The 26,268-nt window shown below is 34.9% G+C and overlaps 1 protein-coding gene across 2 annotated transcripts; it reads right to left on the reverse strand.

The window, feature by feature from the left end:
• Nucleotides 1–1,718: 1,718 nt before the first annotated feature.
• Pka-r1 (protein kinase, cAMP-dependent, regulatory subunit type 1) lies at nt 1,719–25,456 on the reverse strand. 2 transcript variants are annotated; one of them, XM_076443677.1, is made up of 5 exons: nt 25,052–25,456; nt 12,896–13,205; nt 8,853–9,119; nt 8,098–8,301; nt 1,719–5,406 (listed from the first exon to the last, which is right to left on the reverse strand). In XM_076443677.1, the coding sequence occupies exons 1-5, from the start codon at nt 25,421–25,423 to the stop codon at nt 5,234–5,236; spliced, it is 1,326 nt and encodes a 441-aa protein (XP_076299792.1). In that variant the 5' UTR covers nt 25,424–25,456; the 3' UTR covers nt 1,719–5,233. The 2 variants fall into 2 exon arrangements, with proteins under 2 accessions (XP_076299792.1, XP_076299793.1); XM_076443678.1 differs by lacking the exon at nt 25,052–25,456 and adding an exon at nt 18,332–18,482.
• Between the last annotated feature and the right edge of the window lie 812 nt (nt 25,457–26,268).

Raw genomic sequence — 26,268 nt, forward strand, 5'->3', positions numbered from 1 at the left:
TCTTCGTGGTAGTCCGTAAAAAGTGTTTGATCCTGCAGCGCGATTCATTCATCCTCGGATTCGCCATTCTAAGAGAATCATGTCGATTAAATGTGTACAAGAGAATAAAGCACAGCCGATTGCATGAAATTAAATTATAATATGCGAACATATGGCAGTCGATACGATCAGAGTAAAGCTCTTTGGTTCTTCGAGTCATCTGCAGAACGGATTCTAAATGAAGAAGTTAATATACGCATGGTAAAGGAATAATATTGTTTTAGTATATTGTTATGCAGTTGAGAATTATAAAATATTATTAGTAAAGAAACTTGTAGAAATCGTAGGGTAAAGGTACCTGTTACCGTGCCCCACCCACGGTTATCGGAAACAACAAAAACTTTTTAGAAATTAATAAAAATAACATGAAGTAAGTACCTATTGTATTATTTTATTTTAATTTATTCGATAAATACTCATCCTAGCGCTTTCATACTTGATATTTATCGTTAAAATGCTTTATCACACAATGATCTAATATTTATAATTGTCCGAGTAAGCTAGAAAGATAAGTTTACTCTTTGCGGTCGGAGCAATAGTTCTCAATAATTGGAGCAATACGCGTCCGAGAGCTTTGAAACTCGAGAAATATTGATAAAATGCGGTATTATGCGTGGATATAACGATTTTTGAAAATAAAATTGATGTTTCCCAGCGGTGTGCGAGAACCCGAAAATGCCGAGTCGAGAATTTTATTGAGATTCTCCAAATTATCGAGATTCGATATGAGTGGCGACTCAGAACCACTAAAAATCGCTGTACAATTATTCAAAATATTGTTTACATTATTACTTATGGTGGTAATTAATCAATTATAAACATTTACAATTACAAAAGTATTATATGAGATATATCATTTCATATCAAAAGAACTTAGAGTGCAAAGGGTTAACCAATCGTGGTATGAGATTTCCGATATTTGAGGCATTTTCGAAAACCACATTATAAAATTTATACATTGAATCATCTTTTTTTATCCCGATACTTTTGAGAATCCTCCCTCTAATGTTCCCCCTTCGTATACAAATCAAAACTATTATAATAATATTTGTTTAAGATATAGAAAACATTCGTTAAAAACCTTATTCCTCGAGACAACGCAATTTTTCGTTTCCAGAGGATCGAGGGGACGCCTACGGCATAAAAGGAGATTAATTAATTAATTTGTTATCACAAATTTCTTGTGCCCGATTCGGCGGAGTGTAAAATATAAAAATTACATAGTCACCATTCTTTTCTAATTGTAGAAAAGCTGTATTCTTTAAAATTTAACCATTGAATTTTATTTTCAAATCGGCATCTATAGATATTATAATATTTCTTTTGCTTTCCAACAAAATCGTCCAGAAAAATGTTGATAATCAATCTTATATCGCGAATAATGCGAAGTAAATTACAGAATGTCTTCAAATTAATAAAAAAATATCCGGTAACTGGTACCTTTACCCTATAATCGTTTTTAATGATTAGACTCGATACAGTTCTAACCGAATAACAATTGCACAAGCAGCACAATGCAATTTTGACTAACAGTATTCGATAGAAGCTTCTAAAAGGACCATCCTTACTTTCTTCGTTCACTCATTGTGCAGTATTAAAAAAAAGTTATCGACAAAATTGTGCGAAGCTACATTAGAGTTGCTGCCACACTTTCAGATTCAATATTATACAAATACATATTCAGGTTTAATATATTTTTCTTTTTATATTTTTTTTTTCTCTCTCTTCCTAAATCATACACATATACGTGCACGAATTGATCGCTACATCATGAAATGCATATAATCATTATATATATATTCCAAACATTCTTACAGAACACGATCAAGTTCGCTTCGATAGAATTTAACACAATAAATAACACAAATTAAATACTGTCATAACAAACGAAATTGAAGGTACAGAATTTCGAATTCCGAATACTTTATAGTAACAGGATGAAATTACTTCCTTCTATCATTCCTCCAAACATAAATATTCCGTAAAATAAACATGCGATTTACCAAACTTCTCGGGCTCCCGCGAATTGGTTTATATAATGCAGCACCCCCCTGGCAAAAAGTATTCGATCGCATTTAAAAGTCGCATAATTTTCTTCAAATCGAACCAAATCAGTTGTGATTTCTCGACATGTTGGAAAACATTTTTTACCAAGTAACGAGTAAATAAACTAAGGTACATCGTACATACGACATTTTATACTTGCTTTGGTGTGTACCCCTTGGATTATTCGAATGTATTAATGAATCACCCGGTATAATTGCCGAGCAATTGCATTTTTTCAAAATTTCGTTTACTCGTTACTTGGTAATCGACTGAGCGAGCTGATTCGGTTCAATTTGAAGAAAATTATGCGAGTCTCAACCCTTAACACTCGAATGGGGTGTACCATTATTCAGAATATTGTTTACATCATTAAATACATTGGTATCTGATCAATAGGCTGCGGATGTTTATGCGTTTATAGCAAAATTGAGTACATGAAATTCGAAATTGTTGAACAATTTTAAAAATTGAAGATGTCAATACATAATTTCTCCTCTATTAAGATCATTACGAGAAGAAGTGACATTTAATTTAATTTTTATTTCTTGCAATCGATGCAGACAATTTTTATTATTTTGCACAAAGATCCGCAGTCTGATCAATTACTAAACATTTCAGTATTGTATGAGGTATTATATCAATTTCATAGCCATCAAATTTTAAAAACCAACCAAAGAAATGTTTAATTTTCGAGTTAAAGTAGCTCCGAGTGCAAAGGGTCAAATGCGATCGAATACTAAACTTCCGAATGTCGGTCAAATCGGATTCAGCTACAATTTCGTACATGGAATATTTATTTTGAATTGGAAACGTTTCCCAAAGGGATTCTTGCCGACTCCAAAAGAATTTCTTATCATTTTACTGTAATTTTCTACCTTGTTAGGTTAGGTTAGTTTAACCCAGACCAAAATAGAAAATATTATATCGGTAAGTTAGACAATACAAGTGCTATACAGAAAATACAATGAACTGGGGAACATGTTTTCAACACAAAACTATGTGCAAATTTTTAGCTGAATCCGATTTGACGATTTTTTGCCAGTGGTTGTACTTTCAAGAAAAGTTCGTGTAAAAGACAAAGGTCAAGGTCGTACAGCGACGTGTTGCGAGTTGTTACAAAGTGCGTAATAACGTTATGTGTCGCGGTATATCTCTAATCGTTTAATTTATGTAAATCAGAATTTCGTATATACTATCACCGTCTTTGACAAGATATAGCGTGTACCTGTTCAACGAGCATACCAACAAGAATAAATAACAACTGCGCTTGCTTGCGTGACAAAAAGAGTGCTTACAGTGCTAAGCAACGGCGTGGCAAAATTCATTTCACTTTTGAACAAATGATCAACTTCGGTTTGACGTTGGCGCATCGATCAAATTCATTCTGAACGAGCTCCGAAACGCGAATCACAAATCCCGTCTCGAAAGAAAGACGTTAACGAGAACACAACCGACGACGACACGAATACATTCGAAAGACGGTGAACGTATAACATAATTCTTAACGCGCGCATTGGCTGACGTAATATAGTTGTTACTAGACTACAGAGGTTCATGTATTTGCAGCGCAAAACAAAAGAAAACCTTCCGGAGTCCGATGAAGCTTTTCATTGGTAATTGTGCAGAAAAGGTCCCACCGCAGCACCAGTTTTCATCCAATTTAAATATGTTGTAAAACTGAATATTCTGAACAACTTCTTCCTACATATGTAACAGTCGCTCAGCCTTAAAAAATCACAGCGTGAATGCAGTTTAAATTAGGGAATCGAAGACTCAAAGGATTTGAAGGAACGAAGGGAATTTCAAAGGATTCGAAGGAACGATGGGAAATTCAAAGGATTGAAGGGAATTTCAAAGGATTCGAAGGAACAAAGGGAATTTCAAAGTGTTCGAGGTATTGAAGCTTCAAAGCCTTCGAAATCAAAGTGACATGAAATAAAATACTGTTTTTAATGGGAACAGCCTTTGTAGATCCAAAACAAATCAGAATCTTACTAATTGTAAGTTCTATCGAATTTTATGTTGTAGCATTGTTTGCAAATTTCCATAAGCCATAAATGCATAAAGATCTGCAGTCTACTCATCACCTTCGAAGTTTCTGAAACCGAAGCTTCAAAGTCTTCGACCTTCGAAGGAAAGTAACAGCCCTAGTTCAAATCACGACCGTGGTTTTGCACGCCATCACAAGTCGTGATATAAAGTGGGTGTACAAAGTATTCGTACACCTTTTAAAAACGAGTAACTTTTTCAATATCGGACCCAACAGCTTCAGTCTTTTTGAGACGTTAGAAAAATTAGTTTACTAGCTGATGTGTAAATAATTGTTTTTAAATTTTTAATCTATGCCTGTAATGAAAATGTAGAAAGTGCCTTTGATAGTTTATGAAGTGTAACTGATTGAAAACAGCAAAAATTGTAAGAACCTGCGATTTAAATGAATCACAAGCCCTAAATTCAAAGATTTTTACATATTACAAAATGCCCATAGCTTATTTATCTGTCAACAGATTTCAACGAAACTTTGTACATGTATGTAACTTACTTAGATTTACAAAATACATCTTTTAAATTTTCGTCACAGACACAGATTAAAAAGTTAAAAATCGTGACCTTTACTTTTTCCTTAGCAATCGCAACCAATAACAATTTAAAGAAAATAATGGTTTGTGCACATTAGCTAGTAAACTAGTCCTTCTACCGTCTCAAGAAAGCTCAGACTGTTGCGTACAAATTTGATGAAGTTATTCGTTTTTAAAAAGCGTACGAATACTTTGCACACCCACTATCTGTAAATGTGTAGGCAAAATTCAATGTCTACAGTTTTTCGCAAATGAAAAACTAAGGCTGAGCGGCGGTAACATGTATAGAAAAAACATATTAAAAATTAACGAAATCGGTGAGGTGTAACCTTTCGTGCATAATTACCATTTAATTTTACTGTCAACCCTGGTTATTCTTCCACCGAGGAGAATAAATCGAATAAATTCCTCCATTCCGCTGAACCGATCTAGAAAAATGTAAACTCGCATGAACATCCGCGGTCTAGCTGTTACTTACATATTACTTAAATAAAAAAATGTTAACAGTATAGTGGAGCCGTGCGTAGATCCACGAAGAAAATCAGAGCGACTGACACTCGGACAGCAATTTATACGGACAAAGACACGAAACTGTTATACTGGGTAATGTTGCGTTTCAGGATATCTGCACAGGGGCCCAGAACTCTCTCGAACCTTGCCCTATCCAGTTTTACACATTTCAAAGGGCCACGAGCCACAACCGTCGCAGCCCTCGGCCTGTCTAACAACAATGCAATCTCACCTGCAATTAATAGCTCGGTTAAACGTAATGTTCTATCACAAATACCAAATATTGGACGATTGCGAAAATTCGTGCCCGAATTTTGGAGACTCTGACATCAAATTTCTACGAAATTTTAATCGAATTGTACAAATCTGAAGAAAATTGTAGAAAACGGTGATGACTGTACGTATGAAATTTTGAAATTAATAAAACTGTTATTTTATAATGTAACCACTTATTTTGTATTTTCAAATCGGGCACGAACTTTTGCAATTATCTAGTATTAGGTTGGAGGGGAAGTTCTGTCGTATTTTAAAGAAAACATTTGAATCAGTTTATAAAATGTTCAATATTATTTACACAATGATTTACAGTTAGGAGCATAACTGATCACACACACACTTTAAATCAGAATAACAAGTAACCAATTTCAATGAAATTATCAGAACGTATATAATTTATACGAGTTTACAAAACTCATCTCTTAAATTTTCGTTATTGATCCAGCTAAAACAATTGTGAAAATCAATTTTTCTATCCCATCCCAGTTTTCATATGTATGTTAATTCTCCTCTCATTATCTCTGCATTTAGTGATCCCATAACTGCTGCACGATCGAAGTTATCAATTCGACAACCGAAAACTAAGAGAGAGAGATTTCACTTTAAAATTGTAAAACTTTAATCTAAAATTGTATAATTTCCATTTACATAATTGTGATATTGTAAAATTCTGAAGTTTCAATCTATGATTGTAAAATTTTCATCCAGAATTGAAGAATTTTAATTGAAAATCGTAACATTTCAATTGAAAATCGTAAAATTTCAATTTAAAATTATGAAATTTCAATTCAAAATCGCAAAATTCAATTTTTACTATTGCTTTTCATATTTCCGACCAAATGCATTTTATCAACATATTTACTAGACGTCATTTACTAAACTAATTCTTCTAGCCTTACAGAAAAATCGAAGTCGTTTGGTCCATTCATGAAAAAGTTATTCTAATTTAAAGTGTGTGCGATCGGGTTGGACTGCGGATGTTTATGCAAAATCCAAACTTTATGTATCAATCACAAGACGCAGAGCTAAATATAAATTTACATTTTTCATTAATAATTTTAACGTGGTGAAAATAATATATCGATACTCTTAAAGTCTTTTAATATTTTCACTGTTTTAAATTGCACTTGGTTCATTTTTGTTATAAATGCATAAAAACTGGAGTCTAGTGATCGGTTATGCTCCTAACTGTGGTTTCCATTGTTTGTAACAACTTGCCAGTCAGCCAGGCCTGCTCCGAGCAGACATCGAGCATAGCCTAGCGAGCAGATGGCGGGCATTATCCTGTCCGAACGACGCTCGAAGCTGCTCGAAGCATAGGATGCTCGGAATCTGGACGATTCTGCCAGCATAAAGCGCCACCTCTGCTGACGTAGCTGCGTGGTATTCTCCGGGCAGATGGAAGGCAGCTCGTTCCTGGATTCTGCCTCGCCGTAAGAGGCCAGCACGGTTATACATGGCAGGTCAGATTATAGGGTGACAAGAAATAACGGAGTTAAACATTTCTTATTATAATTCTGTCAAATCGACGAATTTTGAAAAACCAAATGATAACAACCATAACATATAGATCTTTAGTATTCATATATTTAAGAAGTTTCGAAGTGGCCACCCTTTGAGCCGATTCAGAGGCTCAAACGTGTTTTGAAATTTTCGGCTATGGGCCGCAGCTCCTCTGGCGTCATTCGGTCCCACACCCGGCGCAGAGATTTTTCCAGCGACTCGAAATTTTTATGAGGCTGAGCACAGGCCCTGGCCTCCAAAATCGACCAAACGCTGGAGTTCATAGAGTTGAGATCCGGTAAGTACGGCGGCCATTCCGCAGATGTGATGAAACCTGGAAAATGGGATTTGCTACGGTTTTCGTGGATCAAGGGGTCAAAATCAACTAAGGAGTGTATTGACGGGACATTCTCGAAGCCGTCGTACTTCTGTGGGCCCAACAGCACCTCGGCGATCCGGAATGAACGTTACAGCAGGATTCCGCGCCGGCCTATTTTCCAGGTTTCATCACATCTGTGGAATGGCTGCCGTACTCACCGAATCCCAACCCGATGGACTACAGCGTGTGGTCGATTTTGGAGGCCAGGGCCTGTGCTCGGCCCCATAAAAATTTGGAGTCATTGAAAAAATCTCTGTATCAGGAGTAGGACCAAATGACGCCAGAAGAGCTGCGGCCCATAGCCGAAAATTTCAAGATACGTTTGAGCCTCTGTATCGGCGCAAAGAGTGGCCATTTCGAAACTTCTTAAATATATGAATACTAAAGGTCCATGTTATGGTTGTTATTATTTGGTTTTTCAAAATTCGTCAATTTGACAGAATTATAATAAGAAATGATTAACTCCGTTATTTCTTGTCACCCTGTAATATTAGTGCCACTGACGAGAATACCGCATTAGTGCAACGCAGGCAGAATCCAGGACCGAGTTAGCAGCTACTGCCGGGCAGATGTTGGGTCTTTCTGCCAGCAGCAAACTGCTTTCTGCCAAAACCGAGCATTTGGCTGACTGGGTTGTTGTCATCTTTCAGATAACCTGTCAATTCCTGTTTCCCAATCACTCGCTAGCAACGTGTGTTTATCATTTACGAGCAAAATTACCTGCTCATTTAAAATACGACAGAACTTCATCATCTTCACACATACCGAAGTAATCGGACGGTCCTAAACGACCCACTTCCGCCGGTTCCTCGTTCTCCGAACGCTGTTGAAGGACTACAGCAGTGCCCTCTACAATTATATAAAAGTCCTCACCGGGCTCACCCTGTCGAACTATCGTCTCGCCGTCGTCAAATGCTACCGGTTCCAAAGCATCAGCTACAGTCAGCCGTTCCCACTTGTCCAGAGACTCTAAACATAGACCACTCATTATGTAATCTATTTATAAGCGACATCGTCCACAACATGTAACACAGTCCAAAGAAATTAAACTGTTTTCAAAGATCAACTGGGATTTTCGACCGAGGACCATCCTCGGCGTTTGTTTTTGTAGCCTGTTTCAAGTTTATCGCTGCACAACACCTCAGCAATTACCGTTGGGTGATTCTCATAGAGTTTGACATTCCAAAACCAAAGCCGAAAGTAAAATTTAAAAACCGACTATAAAAAATCATTTACAAAATTGTATAACAATTTTCTCTTGTATTTGAAGACTTTAGATATATGTCGAAAAAATGGCGGACTCGAAAACTGTGTTTTCATTACTTTATCAGTCCCATAAAAATTATTTTTCGATCGACAAGTACAACATTGACGACGTAGCATCAGATAAAATTGAAATAGGTTAGAAAAACAAACGCCGAAGACGGTCCCCGATCGAAAATCCTAGTTGGTCAGTTTGTTTATCATGCTGTTATACTTTCTACCTAACTGCATCGTTCACAGAACGTGTTCAGACTCACCTAAAATGGACACTCTGGACAGAAACTCTTCGTACATCTTTCGCTTTCTTATGGTGGAGCCCATGAGGATTCTGCGGTAAGAATCTCTATCGATACCCCATAACTTCACGTCCGTTTTCGCTCGTACAGTCGCTGCACGCGGCGTGCCGTAGATTAGCGCCAATTCGCCGAAACTTCCGCCTTCCCCGATCGTAGTGGCCAGCTCTCCGTTCACGAATATTTCAACTTCCCCTTGATCGATCACGTAGAAATTGTCGCCCTCGTCCCCTAATCAAGTGTAACACAATTTCAAGTTAAATCACCGTGCTTAATCATCTCAACAAAATTCTATTGTATATAAAGCGGTGCGTCATAAATAGCAGACACTTAAGTGAATCCTTTGACGGAACCACTTAACCTTTACGCTACCCGTCGAGTAATCAACCCTCAAACGTTCGACCCGTGCAACAGCGACACGAAGGCCACGGGTTTTATGACCCCCGACAATTTCCGAAACGAGAAGTTTCATACTAGAATTTAAAGGGAGAAGAAAGAAAACTATGTCTTTCGCCGAGTTCGGGAGAATGTAACATTGTAAAAGCAATTATTTGCCAAACTGTATACATAGTATTTACTCGAACAGCTGAATAAAATGCTACTATATTTTCATTTTTTACATTTAAAATGGGCTCGTGCTGTGGGCATACTTATTAGTAGACTGTGGATTTTTATTGTTCATTGTGAACCAAGTTTCATTGTTCGTTTAATCATTTTAATAAGCCGGAACTTATACATGGAGCTCTTCAATTCTCATAACCGGGCTCCTGCTTATAAATTTTACGATAAATCCATGAAATCCGCAGTCTACTTAATAGTTGTGGAAATATTTTTGAATTTTGCGTTTCCGATGATCGCGTCAGATATGTACTACGTCGCACGATGCTGATTTTGTAAATTCTAGACGATGGACTTGCATAAATCACTGAAACATAATTATGCCTAGCTCTTTTTAGACAAAAACAAATTTGTTTAGTCACTTCAATAGTGCAGTGAAATGTCCCTATAATTATAGAAAGATTAGTTCGATTGAATTAAATTCAGAAAATATTTCGTTGATTTGCGACAACCCCAGTAGCATTTATGGTTGGCCAACGGTTGATGATGGTTTTGACTGCAAATTCCCAACATATTTATCTGCAATGAACCTGTAATGAAAATTTCAAACATTTATTTTGTAAATGTATAAGTATGTAACTTGCATAAAGATATCCGCTGTCTAGTTATCATTTCGAAAGAAGCAGAAATAAAATAAAAATTGATATCATCCCTTAATGAAATTGTTAAGTTCATAACAACATTACAATATTCTAGAATTTTTAGAATCTATTACTGTTTTATATTCCACCCAACTAATCTCTTCATAAATGCATAAAGATCCAAACATTTCTAACGGTTGGCCAACGAATATTGCACCGAAGGCCTAACAACCATAAACGCTACTAGGGCGACGATGGCGTTCAATTGTAAAATAATTACCGTGCTGAATGATTGCCTCACGGAACAAGAACGTATCTATGAATCTATTACCGTTTTATATCAGATGATTGCATAAGTTCGTAGCCGATTTTCATAGATATCGCAAACTGTACTTCACGACGAAATGTAAGAAGAAATTATATAGTCACCATTCTTTTGTACAATTAGAAAAGAATAGCGACTATATAATTGATTAATAAAGCTGTATTCTTTAAAATTTAACCATTGCATTTTATTTTCAAGTCGGGCACGAACTTATGCAATCATCTAATATTTCATCCAACTAATTTCTTCATAAAGATCCGCAGTCTAATTAATGACGTTGTTGGCCCACCTGCATAAATAGGCGACATTTCTAACGGTTGGCCAACGAATATTGCACCCAAGGCCCAAAAAACAGCCAACCATAAATGCTACTAGGGAGGCAATGCCGTTGTAAAATAATTACCCTGCCGAATGACTGCCTCGCTGAACAAGAGCGTCTGTTAGTCTATTACCAATTTATATTATATTTCACTCAACTAATTTCGTCATAAATGTATAAAGATCCGCAGTCTAATTAATGACGTTGGCCTACCTAATAGATAGGCGACATTTCTAACGGTTGGCCAACGAATATTGCACCCAAGGCCCAAAAGACAGCCAACCATAAATGCTACTTAGGGAGGCAATGCCATTCAGTTGTATAATAATTACCCTACCGAATGCTTGCGTCGCCGAACAAGAACGTATCTATGAATTTATTACCGTTTTGTATAATATTCCACCCAACTAATTTCTTTATAAATGCATAAAGATCCGTCTAATAATGACGTTGGCCCATCCGCATAAAAAAGCGTCATTTCTATCAGTTGGCCAACAAATAATGCACCTAAGGCCCAAAATACAGCCAACCATAAATATGTTACTGGGGACGCAATGCCATTCCGTTGTAAAATAATTATCCTGCCGAATGATTGCCTCGCCGAACAAGAACGTATCTATGAATCTATTACCGTTTTGTATAATATTCCACCCAACTAATTTCTTTATAAATGCATAAAGATCCGTCTAATAATAACGTTGGCCCATCCGCATAAAAAGGCGACATTTCTATCAGTTGGCCAACGAATAATGTATCCAAGGCCCAAAAGACAGCCAACCATAAATGCTACTAGGAAGGTAATGCCGTTGTAAAATAATTACTCTGCCGAATGATTGCCTCGCCGAACAAGAGCGTCTGTTAGTCTATCACCATTTTATATTTCACCCACCTAATTTCTTCATAAATGTATAAAAATCCGCAGTCTAATTAATGACGTTGGCCTACCTACATAGATAGGCGACATTTCTAACGGTTGGACAACGAATATTGCACCCAAGGCCCAAAAGACAGCCCACCATAAATGCTACTTAGGGAGGCAATGCCATTCAGTTGTAAAATAATTACCCTGCCGAATGCTTGCGTCGCCGAACAAGAACTGTACTTCACGACGAAATGTAAGAAGAAATTATATAGTCACCATTCTTTTGTACAATTAGAAAAGAATAGCGACTATATAATTGATTAATAAAGCTGTATTGTTTAAAATTTAACCATTGCATTTCATTTTCAAGTCGGGCACGAACTTATGCAATCATCTAATATTTCATCCAACTAATTTCTTCATAAAGATCCGCAGTCTAATTAATGACGTTGTTGGCCCACCTGCATAAATAGGCGACATTTCTAACGGTTGGCCAACGAATATTGCACCCAAGGCCCAAAAGACAGCCCACCATAAATGCTACTTAGTGAGGCAGTGCCATTCAGTTGTAAAATAATTACCCTGCCGAATGCTTGCGTCGCCGAACAAGAACGTATCTATGAATCTATTACCGTTTTGTATAATATTCCACCCAACTAATTTCTTTATAAATGCATAAAGATCCGTCTAATAATGACGTTGGCCCATCCGCATAAAAAGGCGACATTTCTGTCAGTTGGCCAACGAATAATGCATCCAAGGCTCAAAAGACAGCCAACCATAAATGCTACTAGGGAGGTAATGCCGTTGTAAAATAATTACCCTGCCGAATGATTGCCTCGCCGAACAAGAGCTTCTGTAGTCTATCACCATTTTATATTTCACCCACCTAATTTCTTTATAAATGTATAAAGATTCGCAGTCTAATTAATGACGTTGGCCAACCTACATAGATAGGCGACATTTCTAACGGTTGGCCAACGAATATTGCACCCAAGGCCCAAAAGACAGCCAACCATAAATGCTACTGGGAAGGCAATGCCGTTGTAAAATAATTACTCTGCCGAATGACTGCCTCGCTGAACAAGAGCGTCTGTTAGTCTATTACCATTTTATATTTCACTCAACTAATTTCGTCATAAATGTATAAAGATCCGCAGTCTAATTAATGACGTTGGCCTACCTACATAGATAGGCGACATTTCTAACGGTTGGCCAACGAATATTGCACCCAAGGCCCAAAAGACAGCCAACCATAAATGCTACTGGGAAGGCAATGCCATTCAGTTGTAAAATAATTACCCTGCCGAATGATTGCCTCGCCGAGCAAGAACGTGACTGGAAACATTGCGTCGAATATGTCTGAACGTTCGTTCTCATCTAAATGAGCGAAAAGAACGTTCTTAGCGATGGCCTTGCTCAGAGCAGCCATCGTCTTGTAATCCTTAGGCACGACCTTCTTGACATAACTGGTGGCATCCTCTTCGGAGACCGGCTCCGCAGAGATGCCACCTCTACGTCTTGGTACTTGTGGCCCTTGCTGTCCCGCGGGTATGTCCTCCGTGTCTTCTGGACTGGTCGCGATCTGTTGCTTGGCATCGTGGGCCTGTTCCTGAAAACGTAGAGAAACAGGTTAATCGTTGCTATCTAACAATCTAAATATGTACATATATTATTAATTTTCTTTAAACCGAGAAGAAATTCTATTTTGGTTTTATTAATGTATAGTTATTGGAGAACACGTAGGCATACAATATATGTAAATTGTCTCCTTTTTTAGCAAATTACGAATTACAAAAGAAAGTTCTACTCACTGAAACCGTAAAATAAATCGTAGGGCAAGGGTTAAATGAGGCAATCGCTGCTTACGGTGGGTGTACAAAGTATTCCTACGCCATTTAAAAATGAATAACTTTTCGAAAATTGGACTCGACAAGCTTGCGAATTTCGAAATAAATCGTGGGAAATATGTTTTACAAGCCTCGTGTGGTTGTGAAACAGAATTGCTTTTTATTTCAAGGTTTCTTTGAGATCACCTTCGCAACGGGGGAATCCCTATAACCCGTCCCGCCTGACACTTGAGACATCCTGTATATGTACTCAGGAAATTTCAAGATGCATGTGATTTCATCAGGGGAAGGGCACGCTGCTACTCCGCGCATGTGTAAACAAAATTGACTTATAAAAGCGTGGTATATATTTCTCTCTCGTTCTCCCTCTCCTTCTTCCTCTATCGGGGGCTCTTGTCGTGATCGTTTTTGTTGAAGAAAAATCAAATGAAAAAGACGATATTGATCCCCGTGTGTATGATCACGGTTAGTGTGCTACAAAACGACTAGGAGCACTGTATCGCCACGTTCCAGCAAACGAATAGAACGATACAAAATACATACAGTGGGCGTACAGAGTATTCATAAACCTTTCAAACACGAATAACTTTTTCTAAATTGAAGGATTAGTTTACTGGCTAATGTGTAAATACTTTTTTGTCTTTATGAAAGTATTATTATAATTATGATATAATTAGACTGTGGATCTTTGTGCAAAATAAAAAATGTTTGCATTGATTGCAAGACACAGGAGCCAAATAAAAATTTGTTGTCAAGCTTAATTTTCGTATTGAGCTGAAAGTAATATACTGATGTCCTCAAATATTTTTAATGTGTCCACTACCTTCAATTGTACGTACCCAGTTTTATCATAAATTCATAAAATCCGCAGTCTAATTACAATTAAGTAAGTAGGTACTAGGTACTACATATAATTATGAAAGTGGTCCAAGTCGTATATTTCTTGTTTCGAGATATTTAATGAAGAGAATGATATTAACACTAAATGAATTCCATATAATGTTGAAATAACGAGCACTATCTAACAGTTCATTTTTTACAATATCGTACAATATTACATTGAATTAATTAGTTTAAAACAATCTGATAACTCGTTTCTTTGAAATATTCACTTAGACCACTTTCATAATTAAGGGCTCATATAATGACTGAAAGTTGAATTTGAATTTAGATTTAAATATAATGTTTCAAAGTTGTAATTTTGATATGAGATCACTGATAAATTCATGTTTTTAATTTTTAGTTAGACCACTTTCATAATTAAGGGCACATATAATGACTGAAAGTTGAATTTGAATTTCGATTTAAATATAATGATTGAAAGTCGAATTTGAATTTAGATTTAAATATAATAATTGAAAGTCGAATTTGAATTTAGATTTAAATATAATGATTGAAAGTTGAATTTGAATTTAGATTTAAATATAATGATTGAAAGTCCAAGTTGAATTTAGATTTAAATATAATGATTGAAAGTTGTAATTTTGATATGAGATCAGTGATAAACTCATTTTTTTTATTTTCACTTAGACCACTTTCATAATTAAGAGCACATATAATGACTGAAAGTTGAATTTTAATTTAGGTTTAAATATAACGATTGAAAGTCGAATTTGAATTCAGATTTAAATACCTATGTGCCCATAATTATGAAAGTGGTCTAACAATAAATCACATATTTCTTGTTTTGAGATATTTAATAAGGAATTTAATATATCTAATAATAATGTTGAAATAACGAGCACTACATAACGGTTTATTTCTTACAATATCCTACACAATTACATTGAATTAATTAGTATAAAATAATGTGATATGAAATATCTGATGAACTCGTTCTTTTTGAAATATTCACTTAGACCACTTTCTTAATTAAGGGCACAAATATAAATGACTATTGATCGAGTCTTCCCTCTTTTACCACGTTTTTTTTATCAATGGATTAGATTTGGTACATTTGAAACAAGGGGAAGTGATCGTTTCTATTTGATCACCGCTTCCTGTCCGTCGGAAGTTCAACAACGCCCGTTGTAAAATTATAGAGAAGCTCGCGGAGAAAATGTTACACGGCGTACAAACGACGAGTACGGCTGAAGAAGGTTGGCAAATAATGCCATAGGTCACTTGGCGTTTTCACGGATGAACGGTGAATCTCGTGGAGCAAACGCCTTCGTAAAAAACATCGAAACGATCACCATGAAGTTTCATGCGACTCGAGAGATCTCCTCGTTTCGTTTCCATTGTTTTGATCAGTCTCGTTCCATTCGCAGCGAGTGTCATTCTTCGCTCGTACTTTATTTGAATATTATTCCTACTTTATCGTGAAATAATAATATGCGTCAGCATTTTGTGGAAGAATTATTGCACGAAATTAATCAGAAATAATACATGTCTTCACTTGAGGGGATATTCCCATTCAGAGCCGTCGATTTTAGACAATTTGTAAGATAAAAACCTGTTAGATTATTACTAGTAGACAGCGGATTTTATGCATTCATGACAAATATGGGCAGCTGTAATTTAATGTAATGAACACAGGTGTAAAAAGAAACATTAGAATTTTTTTTTACATAAAAAAGTTATAAAATGCAATTTTAAAGCATATCCCACGAGAGAGTAACCCCGTTTCGCGCAGCTTAAAACATGGTGGGGGGCGCAGCGAGCCTATCATGTCTCACTCCACTACCCACTCTCCACTTTCTAGAACCAATTAGGGCGAAGGTGCGCAGCGAAGAACGAAAACTAGTCGTTACACAAGTCCGTTCTCTCATTAGATTTATAAAATACATGTTTGAAATTTTCTTTACAGGCACAGATTAAAAAGTTAAAAATCGTGACCTTTCTCCTTCGCAATTGCGACCAATAACAATTTGAAAGAAAAAAATGATTTACACAATTGCTGGTAAACTTCTAACGCCTAAAAAAAACTCAAGCTGAAGGGTCCAATTTTGAAAAAGTTATTCGTTTTTGAAAGGTGTACGAATACTTTGCACACCCACTGTATATCCTTAATTATTCTGATTTCTACAAAACACACAAAATTTACGTTCTGTCTGGATTTTTAACCATTCCTTGAGAAGTTCTATCTTTTCTTTTCAAGTTTGTGCAACTCTTCATTAATTACAATTATTGATCCAGTCGTTTGGACATTTTTACAGAAGTCTTAATAATTTTTAAAAATAGCATTATATTGTGGAAGAATATTTAATTTTGGTCAATTCTTTCAATTTTTCAATTTTAAATATTATTGCCGAGAATAATGGTTCGAATTGAATACTCAATATTAAATATAAATCCTGTACTATTAAGAAAATATTTTTTACACATTAGCTAGTAAACTAATCCTTCCAACGTCTAAAAATTTTCATTCATCAAAAGTAGTTCTCGTTCGACGTTTCATTTAATTCGACGAATCGTTGAATCAAAGTGAAACCTAAATAGTACAGGTGCGGACGTGTACACTGTACACCCTGTGCATATACGGAAACGTTGAAATAACACTATCTCGTGACGAACAGTCGAACTACACTCTAACAATAGCATCGAATTAAAAGGACAGTGTCAAGTCTAGTCGGTCAATGGTCTTAGCACGTGGTGGCACAGTATTGTACCCTTAGCCAATTTGGTTCAAAAACAATCACAAGATTTCCGTGACATTATTACACGATACAATCTCAACGGTTGATTCTACAATCAAAATATATGCAGTTTCTTCGTCCGAACAGTCTTCCAAAATTCTAAGACGTTACGAAATTCTTTTCGCCGAGGATAAATTCGAGAAACCAACAAGTTACGTAAATAATACAGTGGGTGTACAAAGGTACTCGTACAGCAGAGTTGGGCAAAAATTTAATCAACGATTGACGAATAAATTACTACTTGAATCGTTAATCGCAATTAACAATTAAACTCCTACTTTAGTCGTTAATTGCGGTTAACGACAATCGGATAATTGATTAATGATTTAACTGCTGAAATTTCGAAATGAAATACGGAATCAAAACTATTATGCATACTGAAAAAAATATATACTGAATATTTGTCGAGATATATTTCTGCCAATTCTCCATCTCTCTGTCCCTCTCTCTCCCTCCTTATTAAATACAATTTATGGATAGACCGTGTGGCGATTAACTTCAACAATTGATTAAATCAGTCTCCGATTTTTTGATGATTTCTTTTTTTAATCAACGATTCGCGATTAACTTCATCAATCGATTGAATCAATCGTCCATTTTTCAATGATTACTATTTTTAATCGTACACATCAATCAATCTTGACCAATAGCGATCAATAACAATTCTATATCGTTTCGGTTTGTTGCAATTTAGATAGAAAATTTTAAACCGAATTAATTCAATGTAATTGTTACGATAGTGTCAAAAATGAACCATTTATATGGATCATGTTACTATAAATATCTCGAAACAAGAAATATATAACTTGAAGCACTTTCATAATTTTTAGCACAATTGCGACCAATAACAATCTCGAAAAAAAATTATTTACACATCAGCTATTAAATTAATCCAACTAGTCGAATTTTGAAAAAGTTATTCGTTTTTAAAAGGTGTACGAACACTTAGCACAACCACTGTACCATGAACGAAGAAGACCTGTTTGAAAGTGGTTGGAAAATATTTCTCTCGGTTGGAATAAAAATGGTAGCGTTGCCAAGGATTTTTCAATCAAGCGCGAAACTTTCAGAGCCCACGTAATAAGACGAATCTACAATTCTACTGACCTTAGCGGTACGGTCTATTAAAAGAACGAACCGAGAAAGAAAATACGAAAACATTCCAACGGCGTTTCGCAATCTAAACGAAGTACTGAAATCTCTGGATCTCTTGTTATCAATAATAATAAGATCCACATGTGCGGACATACCTCGTCCATTATTTATCCAAATACGACCCGCTGGTGCACTATAATTTTCTGTCGAATGTATCCTTCACTGGCAGAGCACGTCACACAAACACACGGACACGCACACACACGAAATTTAGGAAGCGGAAGTTACGTTACGGGGAAGAAAGTTTTTCCGAATCAAAAGTTGCGGACGGAACCGACCGACAGCACGAGGCACGCGCGAGAGAACGATCGTGTCTGATCGCGACGTCCCGCCGCGGCGCTTCGGAATTTTCTAAGGCCTCGCCAAATTCGATTAATACGACAACGATCTTTCGCGGCACGGCGCTCTCTGCGTGACAGCAGAGGGTAGGGAGGGACGACTGTTGTCGTCAAACGAAAACATTACGGTTGCAGATCACCGAAAAATCAAAACAACTTTTTCCAGTTACCGTGAACCGCAATACATATGTGCCCATAATTGTGAAAGTGGTCTAAATCATACACAGTGAGTGTGAAAAGTATTCGTACGCCCTTCAACACTAAACCTACCGAGTACTAAAGGCGATTAAAATATATGTTTGGTTACAAAAATGACAAGGCTCTATTTATTTAGATTTTGTGCAACTTTAAATTTATTACATTATATTTATTACAATATTATTATATTTATTACAATATGTGCTTGGACAAAGAAATTTATCGAATCAATTTCCATGTAAGCAACTTCATAACTTCAATAATTGTAAGACGAAAAATATAAGACCGGTCATTTGACCCGCAGTGGTAGGTTTAGTGTCAAAATAGAATAACTTTTTTATAATTGTACTAAACGACCTGATTCTTTATAATCAATTAAAAGCATTGGTTTACGAAATGATATGCAAAAAAGATTTTTCAAAATTTACAAGGTTACATGCGATAATAAAAATGGCAATTTTTAAAACTTTTCTATTTGGTCCCGTAATGAAAATTTAAAATATATGTTTTGTAGATCTACAGTGGATGTACAAAGTATTCGTACACTTTTTCAAAACTAATAACTTTTTTATAATTGTACCAAACGACCTGATTTTTTATAATCAATTAGAAGTTTACGAAATGACATGCAAAAAAGATTTTTCAAAAATCATAATCTACAAGGTTAAATGCAAAAATAAAAAAAGGCAGTTTTCAAAACTTTTTTATTTGGGTCCTTAATGAAAATTTAAAATATATATGTTTTGTAGATCTATGTTAGTTATACACATGCTGAAAGTTTCATTGAAATCGATTAACATACACACGAGCTACAAGCGGTTAAAAATTGTAAAAATCGTAGTTTTGCACGACTTTTGATCAGTTTCTGCTTGAAATCCACAGAATCGTACATCTTCCGATGAATGTTTTTTTTACCTGCGTCAATCGATTTTGATGAAATTTTCAATATGTGTATAAAGAACATAGATCTAGAAAACATATATTTTAAATTTTCATTAAGAGCCCAAATAAAAAAGTTTTAAAAAATGCCTTGTTTATTTTTGCATGCAACCTTGTAAATTGTAATTTTTGGAAAATCTTTTATGCATATCAGTTCGTAAACCAATGCTTTTAATTGATTATAAAGAATCAGGTCGTTTGGTACAATTATAAAAAAGTTGTTCTATTTTAAAGGGCTTACGTAAATGAATTCCATAATGGTTCTTTTTTGACAATATCGTAAAAATTGCATTGAATTAATTCTGCGAATTAAAGATAAACTCGTTTTTCTTTTATTTTCACTTGGACCACTTTTATAATAATGGGCACATATAATGATTGAAAGTTGAACTTGAATGTAGATTTATTCTTGTTTCTTTATATTAACACTGAATAACGGTTTTTAATACGAAATGATACGACTTGTAATTTTTGGAGAAGTTAGACCAATTAATTTTCTGCATGACGTGAACGAGAATTTTTGGAAAAATTGCAATTGTACAGAATTACATCGATAATAATAAAAGTTGTCCTTTACAATTTTTTCCTGTGGGAAAATTTAGAAAATACGTTTTATAAATCTGTGTCAATTAAACATATTTTTTTAGGGCCACCAATTTGATTGTTTGCATTCAGAGCACATCATTCATCCATAAAATACTTACACATACGAGATCTCTTTATTTTGCGAGTAAAATGATGTAGAACAAAATTTTTTAACAAGATGACAGTCGAATAAAACAGAAATTCATTAAAATGAAAAATTCTTCAAGCAAAACCTTATTTTAAATGTGTAATAATATGCTACTGAATAATAAAAATAATTGCATACCAATTGCACTGTGTCATCTCGAAAAAAATGACGAACATCTACAGAAAATCTTGAAACATTGAAATAAATAAATAATATAGTAAATAAATTGTGTAAAACTAACGGCTCTGAATAGAAATATCCCCCCAAGTCTAGTTATCAATTATTTCTGATGAATGTCGTCCATAAAATGTTTACACATTTGAATAATATTTAAATAAAGTACGACCGAAGCATGGTACCGCAGTAATCGATACAATTAGTCTAGACAAATACGGAACCTGAGGATGGAATGTACTTCCGATGTTGTCGAAAATTTCCGTCGCAACACATCCCGTTTGCACATGTTTCGAGGACGACGCGACGGAACGCGTTACACATGGACTTTCGTGGCTGTTGGCTAAGGTTGCGCGCCTCGTTATATTTCGAGCGTACTTCTATATTTAGAGCGTGCCCTATACACAGTGTTCGTCGTGACGGTCTCCGTGGTTTTCTTAAGTTTTCGCGATCATTGGATAAAAGATAACCATCGGGTAAATTATACTTCGAAATCATCTGGTGACCAGATGATTTCTAGCCATCAAACGGACACGTGTAAACAGAATCAGGAATTAATAAAGTAGGGCAGATGCTACGGATGGAATTAGACACGAGTATCTGATAGAACTATTTCATTGAAACGAGTGCCTTTCGATTAATAATAATTTCTGCATTATTGATTAATTTTGCAGCATCAATTAATTTCTTTTATGCCGTAGCACAATAAAATCATTATTTTATTATCCTCTGGTGTATCACAGTTTCTTAGCATTCTCAAAAACTATTGTAACACTTTTGATTTATACACGAAGGGGAAACTTCAATTTTATTTCAAAAATTATGTACTAGGTACTTCGTGTTATTTTTAGTAATTTCGGGAAAGATTGTTTTGTGTAACTGGTACCTTCACCTTCATACCAGTAAATACTTAGGTTCTTCAAAGTTTCCGGACAATGGTAACGCTCTTACTATTTAAATTAGGAGAATCAATTGGTCAAAATGAATTATAATTCCTATTGTATTACATAATCCTGTAGTCACTTTCTACGAGTAACTGGAGACCCTTAATCTCCTTCAATTAAATTAAATATCGAATGATCGATCGATAGACCGTCACGTATTCAACTGTGGGCGAATACGGTTTCCATTACTTTCTCAAATGTTTACGATAAAACTCCCATAAAATCTAAACAATAGAAATGGTGTATAATGATTAATATAATGCGCAGTTTATGTTCTGAACAGCATTCATTCTTCTCCACGATTTTTTTATATCTCATTGAATTAATACTGGTTTAAAATTAATATTAGATTGACATAACCTCATATTTCCATGTTTAACGTAAGATCAAATTTTGGACGAACGAGTAAGGAAATGAAAAATAGTCGAACGATTGTACATGGATAAATTCAAACGATGAGCCAACTAGTGTTCAATAGTCAACAGATTAATAATTATTACGAACATCCGGTAGCGATAGCGCGTACTAACCAGTACTAACCGAACCCTTGACCGTGTGTTATGGCGTGCCCCTGATTTCTCAAGATTTAAATCCCACCGTTTGCGTGGTTCGCTAGAAAATGGCAAATGGTATCGATCATTCGTTCGCGATGCAGCTCTCAACCATCTAGACTGCAAGAAAACGGGCCACCTAAATCTCTCTGTTGTTTTCGAAGATACGAAAATCTTGTCAAGGTCGGTGTTGTACAGTTCGGATGAAAAATAAGGATGTAATGACGCATGAATTTATGATCGATACACGATGTCGTGTAACAAGCGAAGAGAAACGTTAGGGGCAAGTGGATCGCCCTAAACTGCTAATCGTTTAGTCAGAAAACATTAGGGGGTTGTTTCACACAAAATTTTGCGTTGTAGCATTTTGAATACCAAATATGTATTTTCTATCAAAATATTTGTCTCATCAAGCACATCCTAAAAGATGCCAGTCTATAATTTTAGATTGTTAAACATTTGATATTTTTAGTTTATGTTGATTTTGAGGAAGAACAGGATAAACAAACATTTTAGAAATAAATAAAAATAACATAAGTACCTAGAAGTACCTAGTACATATTACTTTATTTTTAAAAATAAAATTGAAGTTTCCGCTTCGTGTATAAATCAAAAGTATTACAATCATTTTTGTTTAAGAAAGTCTTATAATTAATGTCTTAAAGTCTTATAATTTTTTTACTAACACAAATTGCAGCTTCTCATTTTTGTCATAAATGCATAAAGTCCGGAGCCTAGTTACCAAAAGTTTGTTAATATTTCTTTTGCTCTTTTAACAAAATCGTCCAGAAAAATTTGACGATACAGAAAAAGGGTTGAAAATATAATCGATCGTTCGTCACAAGTTATGCGAAATAAATTACAGAATGCCTTTGAATTAATAAAAAACTTTCGAGTTGTCTCTAAATATCCGGCAACTGGTACATACCTTTATCCTATATTAGATAACGGTAATACTATGTATAAATAAATAAATAAAATACTAGATGCCAGTAGTGATCAATTTCAAAGAGAAACCGTTGTGTACCGACCCCCCACCACAATCCATTTACTCCCCCTCAATTACTTTCAAACGTGCTTGCAGAAACATTTCTCGCGCGAAATTTGAAAGAACTTATGAAACGAACGATTTTCTACTGTACAATAGACAATGTCAAAGCTTTAATGCGACTTATAATGCAATAAGTGTGTTCTGTGACAATTTAAACGAACATAAATATTACAAAATAAAAATTTTCTGTACTATAAATTACAATTACAATTATAAACGAACATTTTAAAAAACAAAAAACTTAATGTATTATCCTAATAAGTATTTAGACGTTCTCAACTCCATTCGAAATTGAAGATCTCGGAAAATTTTCTAAGAATTGTTATTCCGCGTTAAAAATACTTGGGAATGTCGGACGCTTGTCACAATGTTAAAAATTGTGCGCTCGGTAAACGCAAAATAGTTTTGTCAGCTGAAACTGTCACGACCTCGGCTTGAAAAATTATACGAGTGAAATAAAACTCGTAAGAAAGTAGATAAGTAGCCAATTGTGACTTCTGAAAATTTGCAAAAAATGCTAGGATATAAAATGTGACAGAATTTAGTAGGATTTTAATTTATTTCAGATCTAAACAGGCTGCTACCACGGAAAATGAGATTCTGTTCTATTCTAATTTCTTAGAATTCGTCTACAAAAATTGAAAATTGCATAAACATCCGAAGTCCAGTAATTAATGAACATCTATGTTTGATTCCACCTTGCTTTCAAAAAGTCTTCGCGAAACGAATTAGTCTAAAAGACAATTAACTTTAAGTAAATGTTCTGTAATCTCTTCTCAATGATTTATCAAAATCAGTACTTATCACTGTACTTATTCCTTTTATTAATATTTTGTCAATGTACCTTCTAATTGAAAAATTCTCGTAAAAAATATATGTCATCCTTATCTGTCATCGAGCAGGCATGTATTATGACCTCAAGATTAAAGTTTCTTTTTCAATTTATATATAAATGCTACACAGAGCACTTTACTACAATTCTTTTGCAATAGCATCAGCTATTGTTAAATGATAATTAGACTGCGGATCTTTATGCATTTATGGTGTATAAAAATTTTCAAAAAATGCTGAAGTATCAAATTCGACAGAATTTAGTACAATTTGTATTTATTTTGGACCTACAAATGTTATTACTATACTGCGGACTTTATGCATTCATGACAAAAATGGGTACGTACAGTTTAAAGCAGTGTACATATTAAAAAGATTTAAGGACATCAGTGTATGTATTAGTTTCAGCTGAATAAGAAAATCAAGCTTAATAAAAATTGTTTATTTGGCTCCTGTGTCTTGCAATCAACGCAAACATCTTTTATTTTGCTTAAACGAAATCCGCAATTTAGTTATTACCAATGAAAATAGGATTTTATATGGTACCACCTTCTTAAAATTTGTCTACAAATATTGAAAATTGCATAAACATCCACAGTCTATGATGAGATTATTTTACTATGGATTACTATACTAATAACGACTCCTACAAAGTCATATTTGACGAAAAACTTATATTTTTCACAAAATAATCTAACGGAAATCGTGTTTGATTTATACTAATCTATTGCAAATATATTAGAAATAGTCGTGGCAATCGAACGTAAGATTCGTCGGTGCAGGATTTTTGTTACCCACTGTATATTACTCACACTTGTCAAACTCGACGTATACATATAAATAGTACGAGTCTGTTTGTATATAGGTGAGTATTTGTATACGGAATAGATAGAATTTACATTGTACATTGATTTGTTGTTCTTCCATCTAATCGTTGACATATACTGCATTGTTCAACAAACGAACAGATAAATGTATAAATCGTCTAGCAGAAGTGAAACAAGAGGGCAAAATGAAATCCGAGGTTATTTACAGGCGTTGCGATTCAATACGTACCCGTTCTAGTTTTTGAAAATACTCCCTTAAGAAAGATATGGGATTTTCAGGGCGTCCCACGCACAGTTGCACTATACAGTCTTTCAAAACTTGTTGAATATTGTGTCTTTGCACGTATTCCTCGCACTCTCTTAAACTTTGCTCTTCCTCAAGATTCGCCGCCATATTGATGCACAAAACCAAATACCTTCTCAACGATTCCGCTAACACAGGGATCGCTGGACGCAATTTTTCGTGTCTGCAGCTCGATTTCTTAATGTAAACAATATTAGCACGTTTTATACGAGCGTAATCATGCATTGTTTGGTACACCGTCAGCAGCTGAGAACTATACGATTCGAAGCAATAATTATTAATCAAATATAACGCCATCGATGTTAGCGCGCCTATATATACAGTACGTCACGAAACTATTAACCGAATCAAATTTCATCGACTCTCGTTTAATTTATGTGTATACGCGTATTATGTCGAATATTTCAAACCTTTCGATTAAATCATTTCGAAAAATACGTAATTGCGCACTATAAATAGTTTATATAGGCTTCGCACTCCAAATTTAAAAGAAATCAATTCTGCGCTCCAAATTAAAAAAAATCAATTTCACCTTTTTGTAAATCATTTTCTCCCTCTTGCAAATTACTTTCACCCATTATTTAGATTAAATGATATATTTAAGTAGATTCAGTACTCAATACTCTTCAATAACTGTACATATGTACTTTCGTTTTTAAAATTGATTGATCACAAGTAGCCACGTACGTCCCTAAAACGTACGGTTCACGTCCAAACGTCCTACGTCCATTCTGCGTACGTTTTAGGGACGTACGTAGCTACTTGTGGCTACTTGGGATCAGAAAATGGCTACAATGAATATATATATACATATATATACATATGTATACATATATCTATGTATACATAGTTTTCATACAATGAATTGGTAAGTACTTTTGAATAAGTATTTCGTGTACATCTTTGCAATAAATAAAATGTTGACATTAGATTTGATTTGTTTTTACAAAAACTTCCTTTATTTGTGAAAGGTTGAAATTGATTTGCAAAAAGATAAATTTTGTTTTGTATGGATTCAGAAAAAAATTAATTGACCCACTTTAATTTACAATGGAGCTCGTTATCTTTAGAAGTTCGATACTGCTCGTCCTGTACTGATTGCATCTTGTCAACCTAGTAACATTTGAATCTAAAGCCTAATC

Source organism: Lasioglossum baleicum, chromosome 19 (assembly GCF_051020765.1).
Source record: "Lasioglossum baleicum chromosome 19, iyLasBale1, whole genome shotgun sequence".
Lineage (NCBI taxonomy): Eukaryota > Metazoa > Arthropoda > Insecta > Hymenoptera > Halictidae > Lasioglossum > Lasioglossum baleicum.

Bases quoted from the DNA above. Each gene is read 5' to 3' on its own strand.
- Pka-r1 (XM_076443677.1), bottom strand. From the start codon at position 25,423: ATGGCGTTATATTTGATTAATAATTATTGCTTCGAATCGTATAGTTCT. The intron at 9,120-12,895 runs GTAATTATTTTA...ACACTTGATTAG, and splicing joins CGAGGCAATCATTCGGCAGG to GGGACGAGGGCGACAATTTC. The intron at 5,407-8,097 runs GTATGTGTGAAG...TATTAATTGCAG, and splicing joins AGGACCGTCCGATTACTTCG to GTGAGATTGCATTGTTGTTA.